Raw genomic sequence first — 17,981 nt, 5'->3', positions numbered from 1 at the left:
CCTAGCAGTGCGACGGAGCCCTCACTGACCTTCTTCAGCTCGTCTCTGCTCATGTTGAACATCTGGAGTTTGGTCCAGTACTTGTCCAGCAGTGCAGCGTGGGAGTTCTGCGGTCTGTGCCAGCTCCCCCCGCTGTAAAACGTCCTGCAGGACAGAGACACCATGTCACATCGCTTTCACCGAGCACAGTCAGGCTTTAACGCTGGCTCTGTGCGGCACTTCCACCTGCCATTTCTAACAATGCTCATTTCCACGGTTTTCTTTCTTAAATTTCCAGATTTGTGGAGAACTGAGGTTTGTACCGTCGAGTGGCGAAGAACTGGAATCCGGGAGCGACGTCGATGCAGTCCTCCCGTCCCGGAATCATCAGCTTCCTGTTCTCCATCAGAGGCAGCAGCACAGAGACCTGAAACAAGCCGGGTTCCGGTCTGAGACAACGTTCCACCGAGACCACACGAGACGCGGCCCCTGCCGGACAGACGGCTCACCACGTCCAGAGGGGCGTGGTCGATGTCCTCCAGGAGGATCCACTGGCCTCTGGACACGGCCTGCGTCAGCGCTCCAGCCTGCCACACAAACTTCCCCGGGATGTCGGTGCAGCGGTACATCCCCAACAGCATCTGAGGGATGGGACAGGACGGGACAGGACGGGACGGGGTGGGACAGGGCGGGGCGGGGCGACAAGACATGACAATACAAAGCACAACAAAAAGAAAGACGACACAACAAGACATGACGTGACGAAAAGACAAGGAAAGACAACAAGACATAACGAGACACGACAAGAAAAGACATGACGAAACACAAGACAACCCGACGAGGCACGGCAAGACAAGGAACGACAAAACGAGACACAAGACACGATGAGACGCAACAGACGAGACAAGAAAACACAAGACAACAATTCCCAAAAAGACACAATGAGACACGACAAGACAACAAAAAACATGACAGGACACAACAAAGCAAGACAAGATTTATTTAACTGAATCCTCCCGATCTGAATAAACCGGTCAGACACACTTCCTGGATTTGACCAGAAGCCCTGCGTCTCCGGCTGGTCCTCACCTTGCTGTCGGTCTGATCACCCAGCTGGACCTTGATCATCTCGGAGGCCTTGGTGTGGCCGGTGATGGCGGCCATGAACTCCACCAGCGCCGTCTTCCCACAGCCGATCGGACCCTCCAGCAGCACGGGCTTCTGGGACGCCACGGCCAGGGCCAGGCGGCGCAGGTTCCTGCTGGTGGACTCCACCAGCACCAGGTCCTTCAGGGGGGGCTGGGGGGCGACCAGACCAGAGGAGAGAGAGGCGTGAAGGAAGAGACGAGGCGTGAGGAAAGACGGCAGAGAGACGTCCTCCCGGGGAAAACGTCGGTACCTGATCCGAGGTTCTGGGGACGATCCGGGGCAGAACCACTCCGCACACGGCCACCACGTTGGGGGACAGGTCCTCCGACACCACCTGTCCTCGGGTGAACTTGTTGGGTTTCTCCTGGCGCCACATTACCGAGCCCTGATTGGCCAGAACCAGAGCTTTCTCCACCTCCAGCTGCTGGGTTTCCTCCAGGGCCCTGCGGGACAGGGATCATGAGGACCATGTGGAACCGGGCAGAGGCTGAGGCGTCGTTCTTAAGGTTCTTTTTACTTTGCTGGAATTCTCAGCACATTTTCACCATTTCGGTGCCAATACTGTCCAAACATCCGTCCTTATTCCTGCCTTTTCTCCCAGATACCAAAATCACTTCAAATGTGTTGAAATCTACTAAATTTTTCATCTTTTTCACAATTTTAACTTTTTAAATACCAATTTTTTTCCCTAAAGAATAATTAAAGACAGCGTTTTGTGCCGGTGAATGATCAGAGGGTTAATAAAGACATGAAGGTTCAACCTTCCAGCGACCCCTGCCAGGCTTCGCTTACCGGATTTTCATGTGCAGGATTTCCTCGTTTGCCAGAACCTTCCTGAGGAAGATGGTCTTCTGATTGTCCGTCATATGAGAGACCAGAGCGAGGCAGTGAGCCGTGTAGCTGTGAGAAACAAGAAGAACGAAACATAAAGAAACACAATAAATCAACAGAAAATTGGGAAAATACTCCACCTTAATGTCCATTGTTTTTATCACTTTATAATACAGATCATCATCCCGCCCCCCAGATCCCGTACGTACCCCCACCCCGGCCCCGGCACGTACCCCCACCCCGGCCCCGGCCCCCGGCGCCGGTACGTACCCTCACCCCGGCCCCGCCCCCCGGCGGCGGTACGTACCCTCGCACCATGACGTCGCTGGTCAGCAGCTGGGACACGCAGGGACTCCAGTCCCACAGCATCCGGAACTTGGCGCAGTCGCTGTGCAGGAAGCGCAGCGTGGCGCCCATCAGGTCCCGCAGCTTCATCCTGCGGGGGCCGTACTGCACGGCCGCCGACTCCTCGCTGGTGAAGAACAGCCTCTGGAAGACCGGGGGGGCCCCGCTGAAGTACCGGGCGGCAAACCTGACGGAGAGGACAGGGTTCAGGGTGCGAGTCCCGAGTCTGGGGACGGTCCGCCAGGTTCTGTGTGTGAACACGGTCAGAACTCTGCTCATGCTTACACACATTTCTAAGTGGAAGTTGATAAATTGCAGACTCTGCGTGGGAATGTTCGTACTGGTTCTCTGAACTCTGAACACTCAACATTTAGCCTCCTGGAAAACCTGAAGCCTTCCCGTCCACCTGCACCAGCTCTGTCAGATTTATAAGAATTTCCCCCGCAGGACTCTGGAGGTTAGCGTTTAGCATTAGCATTGTTGCTGCCCGTGGTGAAGCCTTCACAGCTGATCCTGGAGCTGCTGGCGAGCTGTGAGTGCTGCCGGGTTTCGGATGGCAGATGGGGACGGGGACGGGGACGGGGACGGGGACGGGGACGGGGACAGGGACGGGGACGTGGACGGGGACGGGTGCTACTCACGCCGGCGCGTCGGGGCTGACGCCCAGCAGCCTGCTCAGGGCCACACACAGGCGCTCGTGCAGGTCGTGGTTGATGCGGCCGCCCGCCTTCACCCGCTCGGCGTTGCGCTCCAGCAGGTCGAGGACGAGCGGCCGGAGGTGTCGGGCGATCAGCAGGGTGTGATCCTTCTCCAGCAGCAGTTGGGCCAGGCAGTCCAGGATGCACTGGCGGTCCTGGTGGCTCCAGATCTGAGAACAGGACACACACACATGATCGGTCTCATGATCTGCTAACAGCGTCCTCTCTCTCGCCCCCATCATGTTTTATCATCATCACAAAATAAATACTTGTCTAATATCTCAGTAATATGTGATATTAAAGAGGTGTTATGATTAATACTATATTAATGAGGTTTAATACCTCAGTAATATGTGATATTAATGAGGTGTTGATGAGGTGTGAGCGCTACACTGAACACAGACAGAGGACTGACATCCACGGTAACTAATCCATGAGGAATAACTGGTTTCCGCCTGAATTCACTCTGGTTTTTCTCATTTGCTCAGACAGGAAGCTTCGGGACTGGGGAGGGTTCAGCCTCTCAGCATGTAAAGTGATCTCCCAGGATGTGGACTGGGTCGTGTCTCCTGTCCACAGCTGATGGGGGTCTCCCTGGGTCTGGGTTTAGATGAAGGTGTCTGTGTGGTTTTCCTGGACGTGACCCTCAGTGTGACAGAGTGTGACCTCTGACCCCGCTCCTCTCCCACCGACACATGGCTGACACATGGCGGGGTACAGCTCACCTGCTTGGACAGGTACTGGCCCAGCTGGTGGTGGTTCCGGTCCACATGTCTGGAAATGGTGCCGAGAGACGACAGGCTGACTTCCAGGTTCTCCATGGTCCGGGTCCGGGTCTGGTCCGAGCCTCTCTGATCCGGACACGACCCGTTAAACGTCCCCGCCGCGAGGAGACCGCGGCGGGCTCATGGTCGGAAGGGTTTTCCTGAAACACGGGTCCGGTCCGCTGCTCTGGTCCCTGACGGGTCCGGGTCCCGGCGCTCCGATACAAACAGCTCCGGTCCGCTCAGTCCAGAAACAAACACACGTTCAGTAAAATCCACATGTGAGCGGACACGAACTGCTTCCGGTTCGAGCTGGATAGACCCCGCCCCCTTTCCAGTCCCCAACTTTATTTGAACACACAGAGAACACGCTGACAGAGAGCTCATCCATCCTCCATCCAGCCTCTATACATCCATCCTCCATCCATCCAGTCACAATTTATTTCTCGCCAAGAGACACTTTCATGTTTACGTCTATTCAGATCTTCATCTTTTTTATTTACCTAAACAGAAATTAGAAAGTACATTTAATTTCATTTGAGCTTGTTTGTGTCATCCCAGTCTTCTCACTGACTGATTCACTTAAATTAAAAGAAATTAATTCATTGATGAACTCAAATAATTTATTGATCAAGAGAGAGCGAGAGAGAGAGAGAGAGAGAGAGAGAGAGAGAGAGAGAGAGCACAGAGTGGCAGATGTTTGTAACATGTAAAAATGAAACATGTTGACAGAGAAAGGACAGAACAGAAGCTCGGTGTTGGTTCTCCAGCAGGATAAACTTACAGCAGCTTCTTTACAAAATGTTAGAGTTCCAAAGCAGCTTGAACTGAAATTTTACTAAATAGAAACTTGTTAAAGTACAGACTGTTTCAGCCTCCAGAACTCAGACTGGGAGCCATTCTACTCGAGAGGAGCCTGATAACTGAAAGCTCTGCCGCTTTTTCTACTTTTGGAGAACCTGGGAACCTCCAACAAACAGAACTCTGAGAACCAAGTGTGCTGGATCAATATGGGACTAAGAGCTCTGTTAGATATGACGGTGTTTGGTTGTTAAGCAGGATTTTAAAGTATATTCTAGATAAAACAGAAGCGAACATTGAAGTAACGTGATCTCCCCTCTAGTTCCTATCAGAACTTATTTACTTTGGTTTAAGCTGACTGCAAACATTAATGTTTTAAAGCTCTATTTGTCTTTCTTTTTCCTTTGTTGGCTGAGACATGTATGTGAAAAGACTGTACAGCTGCTATATTTAATAGATACGCTTTTGTCGCGTGGTGATGACGCCATCAGTCCGCGCCCCGGGTATCATGGCGTCCGCCTCCTGCCTGTGAAGAGGTCCTGTCTGTCGCTACCCGGTCTGACAGCCTCCTCTCAGCAGAGAACACCGGAGAACGTCGCTTCGCCCGCCTGTCCGGGGCGGTTCGGACCGGATCCGCTCCAGTCGAACCTCCGCGCGTGAGGCAGGAGAGGACAGGCGCGTGACCCGCCTGGCGAAGCGTGCTGCCGAAATCCGTGAACCCGCCCCAGCTGCTGCAGACCGCGCGAAAATGTCGTCACTTCCGGTGCGATGAAGTGTTGGCGCGGCGGTGGTAAACAACAGGAGGACGTAAGTCAGCGTTTTAAAGACGTTTTTACCAAATAACGCGTGCAGAAAGGCGTCCGCGAGGCTCGTGCTCCGCGTCGGTCCCTGAACCGAGCGTCTCCCTGCGGCAGCTTCAGTCTGTGAACTCTGGACTCAGCGGAGGACACTGGACCCGGAGACACCGAGCTAACCGCGGATCACCGAAATAAACAGGAAGAAACGGTCCAAATAACTGCTCCGAGCGCAGAGCTTAGTGCGAAATAAGTCAGCAGAATCTAGAGGAGAAGAAAAGAGTGAGGTAGCCTCCAGTCTGAGGAGTTTTCACTCCAGTCTGGTGTAAAACTCTCCGGGTTTTAACTCTGAGCCCTGTGTGTGCTTTTTATTCCAGCGTGTGTGAGTACTGACGTCCTGAGACAGCAGGGTGCTGAGACCCAGGTTTATATCTGGATGGGCTTGAATGACCAGTAACACCGCTCTCAGATGACTGTGACCTCCTCTGGTGGCCTTTCATAGTCCTGTCTTTACTCGGCTAAAAGCTGCTCAGTATTACTTCACTGCGATGCCGTGAAGTTTTTCCCTGAAAGCTTTGAGGACATGATGTTGATGAGTTTGAGTACTGTGGTCCAGCTGACACTGCTCTTTCACTGAAGGCTTGTTTATAACTTCTTTTCCATTTATAGAGGTTAAGTTCTGATTGATCTAATTCCATTCACGTTTGTATTATTCCTGAAGCGGTTGCAGGTGTAATGGACTTGGTGTTAAAACTAGATATAGACCGGTATGGTTTTTCCAGGGCCGATACCGACTGTTGGCAGCCGCGGAGGCCGATAACCGATGTTTACAGCCGATATTCATTTTCAGTAAAACTGAAAATATTGGTGTCAAAATGTTGAATAGTACAAAGCCTCGGGGCTTCCGTAGCTGCTTCCTGTTTGTGTTTTGTCTTTAGTCAGTGAAATGTTGCTCAGTTTAATTTGTTCCAGCAAGTTCTGTGATTGTTGTGCTAACTGTGAGCATGTCAGTGAGTTTTCCCATACAAGTTAGCATTAAGCTAGCAGGATTTTTTTATAATGCATGCTGTGATTTACTGTGTTTTACGGCGTCTCCTCCGTGTGGAAAGCCGGATCAATCTGCCAGTGAGGAGTTAAATCTCTCCTCCTCTGCTCTATGCTCATATATCTATAGCTCTGCAGGCACGGTGCTGATTGGCTGCTAGCCCTGCCGTCTGAGTGTAACCAATCAGACGACGCTGTGGGCGGGATGATGCTGGAGGCTGAGCAGACTCCAGGCAGAGAGACGCGGCTGCATCTGAGCTAAAATAATCCCGTTCCATATCGATCTCTTAATCCGTAGGATTAAAAAAAACGCAGATACTGAAATGTGTTAAAATGCTGAATATCGGCGCCGATGATGGGTTGATCCCCGGTGAAAACACTAAAGGAACATGAATGTAACCTTAAACGCAGGAACAGTTCATGTCTGTTGTTTTGGGATATCAGCAGTAATGATGTGAAATGGGCGAGCGTGACCATCGTCCGCCTCTGGTCAGCCTCCGTACTTTAAATGAAGCCTTGACCTGATTGGTGGATCCTGTCCGGTCCTCAGGTGCTGTAGAGGAGCCACTCAGACCACTGCAGGATGGACCGCACCTGTGCTCGTGAGTAGACGGCAGCATTCCGCACACACTGCAGGAGCTGCCGGGATCGGTCTGACCTTCAGTCCGATGTTGAGGGGAGGTGAGGATGAAGTGTGTGTGCCGCTGTCCTCAGCCCCGGGAGCCAGCGAGGACTCTGTGGACATCTACGACGGGCTGGACGTGGGCGTGAGCGGCTGTGCAGGTGAAGCCTCCCGGCCTGGGTCGAGCGTTCCGCTCCCAGCCGGGACGTCATGTGACCGTGTGCTTCCAGAGTCGCCTCGAGTCGCCGCTCGCCTCCGAGAGTCCATGGACCTGTACGAGGAGCTGGTGACCGAGGAGGAGCGCTGCAAGGAGGCGTCGTACGCCGAGGTCAGGAACAGAAGTGGGGAAAGAAGTCAGAAAGCAGTTTGTTTCTTTGAAGCTTTAATGTTTCTGCTGTAAAGACTGCACTGTAAAGGGTCTGTGTTCCCGGAGCGAATCGGGTCGATTTGACTTGGATCAGGAGACAAAACACTGACCTTTGACCTCTGCAGCTCTCACACAGCCTTTTTTCCTTCTTGCTCCTGCAGTTGAAATCCAGATTTGAAGCAGCTCAGAGCCAAATTGAGGAGCTGAGAGCGAGGCTGGAGCAGATGGAGACCCAGGTGAGGCGTCTCCTCAACTGCTCAACCCAGAGGCCACGTGAAGAATAATTATTTTATTCAACATATTTTTTTGAGAAGTGAATTTATTGACTGTAAAAGAGATTTTGGTAACACTTTACTTGAAGCACCCCTGTATAACACATTATAAGTACATTATAGCACTGTATAGCTATAGTTATAAACACTCATAAATGATCACAATGCTTTATAACAGCAGGACCTAACCCTAATCCTAACCCCATGCTGTATAGTGGGTTATAAAGCATTGTGATCATTTATGAGTGTTTATAACTACTTATAATGTGTGATACAGGGTGCTTCAAGTAAAGTGTCACGAGATTTTCCTTAATGACTGAAGAAAATCAGTTTTAGCTGAGAAATACATTTTGAAGCAGGAATTTCTTTTTTCGAGTAACCAAGCAGAAAGAATAGTCTCAAAACGCCAGCTAGAAACGTTCTGACAGGAACAAAACCTCCTGGTCACTTCAGCTGATCTCATCAATACAGCTCAAGCTGGATCAATCACAAGGAAATCCAAATATTGAAAAGAAGATTCTTCCACGTCCTGCATTCTCTCTGAATGTCGTTAGTTAAAAAAAAAGATATGGAGCATGTAGAACAGCAGGGCAGAAGATTTGTCCTGACAGAACCTTCACACGGTTCCGTCTGTCCCTCTGCAGAACTCGGGTCTGACCAGTGAGAACTGCTGCCTGAAGAAGAACCTCTCGTCTCTTCTTCAAACGGCCCGACAGGAAGTGAAGAGGAAAGACGCGGAGATCTTGAGGCTGTCTCAACGGTACGTCTCGTCCTCCTCAGCATCAGCCAGAACATTAGAACGGGGACAGTTTGTCCGTTTGGAACGGAGCCTTTGTTTGAGCCTCCTTTGTAGCTTTGTCCGGGTCTCTCTGAAGCCTCTGAGGCTGAGCTTCACGCCGTGGCCGCTTCCTCACGAATAACCTGTCAGCATGTTGCTTTTTAAGATGCTTGGTAGACGTGAGAGCTGAGAGGCCCTCGGTTCTTCACACATGTCCCGGATGTTGGTTCATATTTCAGCAGTTGTCCAAACTTTGGTTCCTCAGGTCACAGAAGTCCCACTACCATCCACAGCCTCGCTTCAGTCTGCAGGATCCACATCAGTCTCAGCGCGCCTCCACAGTCACCTCCTCCAGTAAACCACCTCCTCCACCCCCTGGCCCCGCCCCCGCGGCTCCGCCTCTGCCACCGCGTCCTCCCGGGGATCCGGCTCAGACCTGCAGGAGGGAAGGCACCGAGACGACCGGAGCGCCGAAGCCGTCGTCTCACGCTCCGCCCAGAAGAGACTGTGAAGCGGCCGACAGACTGACGCCCCGGTGCCGAGAGGACAAGCAGAGTGAAAAAGACTCGGAGACACCCGCCAGGAGACCCCGAGGCGCCTCGGAGAGGCCGGGCCCGGCCTCCGAGCAGATCCGATCCCACCGAGCCGAAGGGCGACGGCAAGGCGAAGTCTCAGACGGAGAGACGAAAACCTCGTCTCCAGACGCCTCGCACAGATCTCAGTCCGATAAGAAAGCCAGCAGCAGCAGCAGAGAGCGAAGGCACGATAAATCCAGATCGGAGTCTGACCGCGGAGCGCCGCGAGGCTCTAAAGACGTCCACAGCCGAGAGCGAGAAGAGAGGACGAGCAGGACGGGCGACAAGCACAGGAGAGGGAGTCGCCACGCCGAGCGCCACAGCGATCCCGCCAAGGAGCGCAAAGATCCCCGAGACAGGAACCACCAGAGGAGGGAGGACCGGCGGCGGGAAGACGACGGCCAGCAGCGGCCGAAGCTCGACAGTCAGACAGAGAGCGGGCGAGAACGAGACAAACGACGGAACAAAGAGGACAAACGAGAAAAGACGGTGAAAACATTCCCCAGAGAGTCAGCTGATGGGAGGAAACCCGGCGGCGAGGAAAACAGCCCCAGCAGGAAGCTGTGCTTCATGGAGACGCTGAATTTAACGCTCTCCCCCATCAAGAAGCCAGCGCCGGCCAGCGGCGGCGGCCAGGAGGCAGAGGGGGGACGGACGCCAGACGGGGACGGAGACCCGCCCCGGCTGGAGGACATGTGCGTCATTGATGAAGCCGACGTCAGCGAGTCGGAAGCAGGACTCGCCGAGGCTTCGAATTCAGCTCTGAACGGACAGGAGGGGGGGCTCGGTCCCCGGCGGTCCCCGGACACAGCAGAACCTGAAGTCCCTGTGCTCCCAGGACCAGAACCACAGGACAGCCCCTCCTGCCAGGGGGGGCGGGGTTTGCAGCACCACCAGGACCAGGTCCGGACGGACTCTGAGAGCCGGGCAGATGGCGCCGAATCGGAGGACGGAGACCCCACGGAGTCTGGACAGCGCACCAGCAGGAAGCTCCAGTCAGCTGACTGCGGGGAAAGCAGCGGTCCGCCTGCTGCTGTGGAGGACCCGATGGTTCTCCGTCCAGGACCGGTTCCTCAGAGCTCCTCCCAGGATTCGCCCAGACAGCTCGCCGTTCCTCCACCGCCAGCAGAGGGCAGCGCCGCCGAAGACACGAGCCTCAGGACCAGTCCTGACCAGGAAGCTCGTTCTCCTGCCCCCCCTCAGGACTCCCCACAGAAACCATGTCCTCCTCCTGCCCCCCCTCAGGACTCTCCACAGAAACCATGTCCTCCTCCTGTCCCCCCTCAGGACTCTCCACAGAAACCATGTCCTCCTCCTGTCCCCCCTCAGGACTCTCCACAGAAACCATGTCCTCCTCCTGTCCCCCCTCAGGACTCTCCAGTGGAACCACGTCCTCCTCCTGTCCCCCCTCAGGACGCTCCAGAGGAACCACGTCCTCCTCCTGTCCCCCCTCAGGACTCTCCACAGAAACCATGTCCTCCTCCTGTCCCCCCTCAGGACGCTCCAGAGGAACCACGTCCTCCTCCTGTCCCCCCTCAGGACGCTCCACAGAAACCATGTCCTCCTCCTGTCCCCCCTCAGGATGCTCCACAGAAACCATGTCCTCCTCCTGTCCCCCCTCAGGACGCTCCACAGAAACCATGTCCTCCTCCTGTCCCCCCTCAGGATGCTCCACAGAAACCATGTCCTCCTCCTGTCCCCCCTCAGGACGCTCCACAGGAACCTCATCCCCCTGCTCTAGAGGACCAAAGCAGTAATCGACTGGACTCCTCCCAGAATGCCGCTGCTGTCCCCGGTACTCTCAGCCTGGACTCACTCCCACAGGACGGACTGAGTTTAAGCGAGGCCATCTTGGCTCTGGCTCAGGAAGACTCCGGTGAGAGTCCAGCAGAGCCCGGCTCCTCCGCCGGACGTGTCGGACCGCCCAGAGGCGTCGGCGTCTCCGAGGAGAAGCTGCCGGAGAGGCTCAGTCGCCTCAACGTCACACCCAAGAAGAGCTTCAGTCCCGGGAAGAGACAGGAGGCGTCCGGCTCCGGGCCCTTCCTCCACGACGAGGACTCCATGATGCGCACGCTCAACGGTCTGAAGAGGATCCCGGACGCCATCAGCCCGCTCCGGAGCCCCGTGCACGGCGCCAAGAGGACCCTGTCCCACCTGCATGGCAAGCCGGGACACGTGAAGAGCCTTCAGAAAGGTACAGCTGGCCTCTGATAAAATGACTGGACATTGTGATTTATACATACAGCTCTGTGCAGGAGTGTCAGGCTTCTCTAACGGGAAGATATTCAGTGATTATGAACTAGGGCTGTCACGATGTCAAATTTTCTCTTCACGATTATCGTGGGCAAAAAATATCACGATAACGATATTATCACGATATCAGCAAAAATGTAACTAATAATGGTACAAACATTCAGATTCATCTTTAATTTTATTTTTGTTTTCTCTCTTTTCCCAGATGAATTACATTCAGAATACCTGTCAGATGATAAACAATATGAGAACAGTAACTGTACAACTGCATACCAACAGTGTAGTTACACTCAACTAATTAAAATCTGATGAACTGATTAACAGAGGATCCACAGCAGAGGCGTCATTTACGTAGGGTTGGTGGGTTATGAAAACCCTCGGCCCTGTTGGGGTGAAATCCTGTACCACCACCACACTGCCCAGGATTTTTGTTTGTTTGTTTAAATCGGAGGCGGAATGAGCAGCAGCTGCTTCTCTCCAGCCAGAGGCGCCGCTACTGGCTAGGGCCCCGAGCTGAAGGGGGTCCCGAGGGACGGCTGACATCAGTCAATTTCAATGACAAATTTAAGGCGCTACACTAGACGCTGCAACGACAGCGTGTCGAAAATCCCCCGCATGGGGCCCTTTTCCGAGTACTCACCGGTTAGTTGCTAGAAGGGGGCCAGCGGAGAAGACGGCGACACAACTTGAAACCCCCCGGACACATTGCAATGACACGTCTGGAACCTACCTAATGGGGCCCCACTACTACCCGGCTAGCATCAACGTGCAGTCAGTGTTGCTAAACACACTTTTTTCGGGTTAGGATAGAGCGTCTCGCTGTCGCTGTCGGCCACCGCCGACATGTTTAGTTCACTCCTGACGCTCGCTAACTGGGAGCCACGCTAGCTGGGAGCCGTGCCGCTACCGGTGCTCTGCTGTGTTTATATGTGAGGGGAGGGGGAGGGGGGCTGCAGGAGGGAGACGAAGCAGGACGGAAGAACAGGAGCGGGTTTTGAAAATACCCTTCAACACGTTTCAAGTGGCGCTAGATCCTCTATGTGATATTATCATGTGCGCATTTTAAACACGAAATTGAAATTTCATTTTTTTAATACCACGATTATCGTCAATACCGGTTTACCACGACAGCCCTATTGTGAACGTAAAGAAGGCGTAGGCCTGCTGGAAGCCATGGTGTGGCCTTAATTAGGAATTAGCAGCTCTTTTGACTGTTTGTACATCTTATGTAAATGTTTAACCTGAGAGACTGTTTCCTCAAACGAACTCTTCTTTGTTTCCGTCGCAGAATTCTCCGGTCCGCCTCTCGATGCCAGCTCGAAGAAGTTGGATGTAAACAAAGAGAACAAGTATCCCGGTTCTCCAGCTAACCGTGACGCGCCGAACCTGCCGGATAAGGCGTCGGACCCGTCGTCGGGCCTCTCGGACACTGAGCTGGAGGAAGGAGAAATTGTGAGTGAGCCTGACGAAGCGCCAGCCGGTTCTCCAGCTCCTGCAGCCAAGAGGGCGAAGTTAGCCCCGCCAGTGAAGAGTAAAGCCAGTCCTAAGTCTGTTCTGAAGAGGACACGAGATGAGCGTGCTTCTAAGGAGAGCCGTGACACAGCGGCTGGCTCAACACCAAGTCCGAAGAGTCGATTTAAAACGGTTCGGCCCGCAGCTACCAAGGCTTCCTTTTCCACCATCGACGACATCATGGAAACATTCAAGCTGGTTCGAACCGAGATCCGGAAAAAGTACATGAAACTGCATAAAACCTTTCCCAAGAAGAGCTTCTATGGCGTGATGGACAACTTCCAGGAGTCCTTCGTGGACTTTGTAGACGGCGCTCAGTTTGGGGCGATCTGCAGTCATTCGGCAGACCTGAAGTCAAAGCTCAAGAAACTGATCACGTCTGTGTTCAGCAAAGTGTCGAACAACGGCATCGTGAAACGCATCTTTGAACAGCAGGCAGTGGATATGAAGCAGAAGCTGTGGGACTTTGTGGACGCTCAGGTCAACTACCTGTTCCGGGAGATCGATGCGACGCTTCAGGGCCTCTGCAGGCCGAGTCAGAGCAACGACAAGAGGCCAGGCAGGCAGGATAAACCTCCACGGTCTCCAACCAGGAAGCCTCACTGTCAGCAGACGGAAGCACCGTGTGCTGCCTTCAGCCTGAACCCCGCCAGGCCCTGCACGTACAAGAAAGGTCTGGGGAGCCGAGGGAAAGACATCAGAATCACAGAAAGAGAAGGGAAGGCTGAATCGAATCCTCCAAATGATGCAGCTGAGTTTTTACCTCCTAAAAAGCTCTCGACTCCTGAGAAGAGCAGGTCTGTAGCGGTCTCTCAGAACGGCCTGCTGGTTGATAAAACCGACTTCCAGCTGCTCACAGAACAACAAGCCTCCAGTTTAACCTTCAACCTGGTGAGGGATTCTCAAATGGGAGAGATCTTCAAGTGCCTCCTGCAAGGCTCCGACCTTTTGGAAAGCGGTGGAGACAACGGTGCCTGGACCCTCGCCTCTCCCAGGAAGGATGGGGAGCGATTCGTTAGCGTCGCCACGCCAACGAAGTTTGATTCCCCATCAAAACTGTTTTCCCCAACCAAACTAGACACTCCCACCAAGCTTGTTGCGGCATGGGCGAGCATTTCGCCTCGCAGGCTGTCTTCGCCACGCCTGAAAGACCCAGTCCATCTGAACCCGGCTTTGTTTGATGAGAGCTGCATGCTGGAGCTTCCCTCGGACACTGCGGTCCAGCCACAGAAGTCCTTCTCCATTCTGACGGAAGACCTAGCCGTGTCTCTCACCATTCCCTCGCCTCTCAAATCCGACAGTCACCTCAGCTTCCTGCAGCCGTCCGGCGCCGGCATGCACCTCGTGTCCACGCCGGACAGCGTCATCAGCGCACACATCAGCGAGGACGCCCTGATGGACGGAGAGGACGCTACGGAGCAGGACATTCACCTCGCGCTGGACACCGATAACTCCAGCTGCGACCCCAGCAGCAGCAGCGGAGCCTCGTCGCCGCTCGCCACCCCCTTCGTCTTCAATCCCGACAAACCCATGCAGGCGCTGGTGATGGAGAAGTCCAACGACCACTTCATCGTCAAGATCCGGCAGGCCAATGGAGGTATCCCTCAGACCGACGAGGACAGTCTGGACCGAACCATCACGGAAGAGGCACAACACGAGGAGCAAGACGTGACGGCTCTGGAAAGCCGAGAACACCAGGAGCATGATGGGACGGCTCTGGAAAGTCAAAGACACCAGGAGCGTGATGGGATGGCTCTGGAAAGCCGAGAACACCAGGAGCATGATGGGACGGCTCTGGAAAGCCGAGAACACCAGGAGCATGATGGGACGGCTCTGGAAAGCCGAGAACACCAGGAGCATGATGGGACGGCTCTGGAAAGCCAAGAACACAAGGAGCATGATGGGATGGCTCTGGAAAGTCAAAGACACCAGGAGCATGATGGGACGGCTCTGGAAAGTCAAACAAACACAGGAGTTATTGAAAGGTCTCATGAAGATTCCTGTTCCGGCAGTACTGTGCCTTCAGAGCCGAGTATTTCTAACTTCCCTGAACGCTCTGCGAACAGTCAGACTACAGCCAAGCTGAATGCCACCCTCACACACAAGGAGAGAAGGAAACTCATGAAAGAAACTATTCATAAAAGAGAGAGATCGTCTCAGAGCTCCTCCAGGAATTGTTCTCCTGATCCGTCTGTGGCAAAGCTGCCTGACGGGGGTTTAGATGACAGTTTGGACACGAGCCGTCAAAACTCTGACTGCACAGTCATTGCTGAAGAGAGTCGAGAAGGTCTTGGAAGAGAGGACATACCTCCAGAATGTCCCTCAGAGGTTCTCTCAGACGAGCCTCAGAAGACAGTCGGTTCATCCACAGGATCGGGTCCGGATGTGCAGAATCACCTCCGAGACTCCGACTGTGATCAACAGGTTCAGACTGGAGCGTCGCTCACTTCAGACCCCAAGAGAGACGAGACGGACGTATCCGAGTCCGAGAGGTGTCTCGCCATCGCAGAGGACTCCAGCAGCTCACCACAAAAACCACAGACGAATCACAACAAAAGCAGGAAGCGCAAGAAGCACCAGAAGAAATCAAAGGCAAAGAGGTCCAAAGACGAGGAGAGCAGGAAGGACAAGGAGTCCCCGTCCTCGCTGGCGTCTCTGTCCCCCAACAGCCTCTCTGCCAAGAACGTGGTCCGGAAGAAGGGCGAGGTGGTGATCGCCTGGACCAGGTCAGTCCTCGCCTCTGTTCACATTAACCTGAGATCAGTGAGATGCTCCCTTTGACCCGGTTTGACCGTTTAAAATTCAGTCAGACTTCCATGGAAGAACAAATCTTTCTTTTGTTGTAACTTTATTTAAAAGTTGGTAAAATTGCTATGATGTGCAAGTGATGTATGATAAAAGTCTCAAACAGATTTGATTTTATAGCCATTTTTAATTTATTATAATTCATAGCCACGATGTTATTGGGTGATTTTAAACATTAATTATGTATTAATTTCTGCTTTCATTTGCTGAAAACTAGCTTTGTTACTGGGTTTTTTTCTACAGTATCAGATTTTCACTATAGTTTAAGATAATTTAATCAAAGAGTTAAAACAACAGTTTGAAGTCAGAACAGTTTGAAATTCCAAGCTGTTAAAAACCTTCATGAACTCATACGTTTACGTACACTGGCAGTTTTCTTGGTCTTTTTTCAGATTATTATTAACACCAAAACCTTTATTTCACCCGTGGCTTGTGGTTGGGTTCAGCCATTTGTCAAGCAACTGTGAGCGAATAAAATCAATCACTTGTGGGGTTCCTCAGGGCTCCATCCTCGGGCCTCTGTTGTTTAACATGTCCATGCTCCCTGAACTACAGTCTCACCAACACAAAGAGGGCGGAGCACCTCATACCTGAGCTCCAGTCTCTGCTCTGATTGGCCGTTTGTCACAGGACTGACTTCAAACTCAGACTTTGTAAAGCCTTGAACGGCCTCAGGTCTAAATACATGAACATGAACCACCGAGACCTCTGAGGTCCCCAGGAACCGCTTTCAGCTTTCTGACAGTCTGTCAGAAAAAACAACCCAGCAAATTCAGAGGCAGTTTGAAGTTTATTTATTGCGACATCAAGTATCAGTCAGACGTGGTGAAAAGACGCCGTACAGACTGAGCTCCAGCTCTGCCTCATGTCCTGATGGTTTGGTTTGTTCCAGAGATGAAGATCGAGCTATTCTGATCGCCCTGAAGACGGAAGGAGCTTCACGCGAGACTTTCTCTGCTCTGTCCGAGAGACTCCACAAACCCTCCGAGCAGGTGAGCCAGTCAAACCTCCTTCTGTTTGTTACCCACAGTTCAGGTGAAACATCCTCCAACCTCCAGCTCTTCTCCTCCCCAGGTCGCACACAGGTTTCACCAGCTGATGAAGCTTTTTAGGAAGATGGACTCTTGATCTGGTCCCACTCCAACAGGGCTGAGCACATCCTGCAGAAGAAGGAACGAGCATGGGGGTCCAGGGTCCAGGGTCCCTGACAGGAGGGGTCCAGGGTCCCTGACAGGAGGGGTCCAGGGTCCCTGACAGGAGGGGTCCAGGGTCCCTGACAGGAGGGGTCCAGGGTCCCTCCTTGTGATGGTCCACTGAGTTCAGGAGCCATGAAGACCTGTCGTCAGCAGAAATATAGAGACTTTGGTCAAATTTCATTTTCCTCTCACTGCATGAAAGGAAGAACTGCTCTGGAACCAGGTCCCCCCCCCACCCCCCATCCTGAACCAGTCCCCCCTGGAACCAGGGCAGTCAACAATAGCATCGAGCCTTAAAACCAGAACCAGGTTTTTCTCGGTTTTTAAGACTGGACCGTTGACGACGGCGGCCGAGGAAACGTCAGCTCGCTGATCACGATCAGCTTCATTCCTCGTCACTCGGACGTTGGCTGGAAGTCTTCCTCCTGTCGACCACTTCATGTATTGAACAGGTTTTCACCCGGGACTGACTTTCAGGAAAAGGAGTCTGGGGGCCAGAATTTACCGCTGCCGCATTCAGAGTAATAAAGTATTTATTTTGAAGGTGAGGCCGCAGCGCAGTGTTTCTGCTTCCTCACATCAGCCGCCTCAGATTATTTGAACAAACCTCACAGGATAATAAATGCGATCTTCGCTTTGCGGGCCGTGATCGATAAGTCCTGAATGAAGCGAAGACTTCCTGCTGAGGAGGTTTTCCAGCTGCTGCTCTCTGGAGAAGACTTGACCTCGGCTCCTTCATTCTGCGTGATGTCTTGAATTTGATGATGGTTGTTTGTGTGTTAATTCCACGTGAAGGTTGTGAAAATGTTTAGAATTCTCTTCTTTTATTATAACGGAGCTTTTTAAAAATCAGTTTGACTTATCACCTCTGGATTGTTTTGAAGTTGTGAATATTGTAAATAGTTCTTTACTGAAAATAAAGTTCTATTTATTTTTGATGGCGTCACGTTTTGCTGCTCTCATTTGGAGGAGGTGGTGCTGTGAAAGGAAACTCAGTGGCTTGAAAACATTGTGGGATCCACCGACTCGGTATCGGTCCGACACTGTCTGGAGCGGGAGCCGTAGGAGACATGTCCACGATCCGGAGGTTCTTCATGATAAAGTAAGACAGTCTGCGTCTACGTATCCGCTGTCTTCTGAAGAAATGCTTCTGCCATCGTCTGAGCATTACATGTTGCCCAGGTTGTGCTGCCTGA

At 52.8% G+C, this 17,981-nt stretch overlaps 2 protein-coding genes across 5 annotated transcripts in view; one reads left to right on the top strand and one right to left on the bottom strand.

Moving 5' to 3' along the window:
* Positions 1-3,823, bottom strand: part of mdn1 (midasin AAA ATPase 1) — a 39,552-nt gene extending 35,729 nt beyond the window's left edge. Inside the window, 9 exon segments of the mRNA XM_030111045.1 lie at positions 30-144; positions 303-406; positions 489-620; positions 1,069-1,278; positions 1,379-1,571; positions 1,921-2,028; positions 2,267-2,491; positions 2,946-3,172; positions 3,728-3,823. Coding sequence (XP_029966905.1) covers positions 30-144; positions 303-406; positions 489-620; positions 1,069-1,278; positions 1,379-1,571; positions 1,921-2,028; positions 2,267-2,491; positions 2,946-3,172; positions 3,728-3,823 — 1,410 coding nt within the window.
* casp8ap2 (caspase 8 associated protein 2) overlaps positions 1-17,706 on the top strand; it is a 32,862-nt gene extending 15,156 nt beyond the window's left edge. Inside the window, exons 1-10 of one of the 4 annotated variants that reach the window (XM_030111047.1) lie at positions 5,093-5,374; positions 6,956-7,007; positions 7,120-7,188; positions 7,258-7,355; positions 7,556-7,630; positions 8,311-8,426; positions 8,710-11,213; positions 12,561-15,510; positions 16,482-16,581; positions 16,664-17,706. In XM_030111047.1, coding sequence (XP_029966907.1) covers positions 6,989-7,007; positions 7,120-7,188; positions 7,258-7,355; positions 7,556-7,630; positions 8,311-8,426; positions 8,710-11,213; positions 12,561-15,510; positions 16,482-16,581; positions 16,664-16,717 — 5,985 coding nt within the window. In that variant the 5' untranslated portion in view covers positions 5,093-5,374; positions 6,956-6,988 and the 3' untranslated portion in view covers positions 16,718-17,706. Of the gene's footprint in view, positions 1-5,092; positions 5,375-6,955; positions 7,008-7,069; positions 7,076-7,119; positions 7,356-7,555; positions 7,631-8,310; positions 8,427-8,709; positions 11,214-12,560; positions 15,511-16,481; positions 16,582-16,663 lie in introns of those variants that run through there. The other 3 variants (XM_030111048.1, XM_030111046.1, XM_030111049.1) reach the window with 3 other exon arrangements.
* Positions 17,707-17,981: the final 275 nt, after the last annotated feature.

This window comes from Salarias fasciatus, chromosome 15, assembly GCF_902148845.1.
Source record: "Salarias fasciatus chromosome 15, fSalaFa1.1, whole genome shotgun sequence".
Classification (NCBI taxonomy): domain Eukaryota; kingdom Metazoa; phylum Chordata; class Actinopteri; order Blenniiformes; family Blenniidae; genus Salarias; species Salarias fasciatus.
Note: the sequence above shows the minus strand (reverse complement) of the source record. Positions and strands in the feature narration are given on the sequence as shown.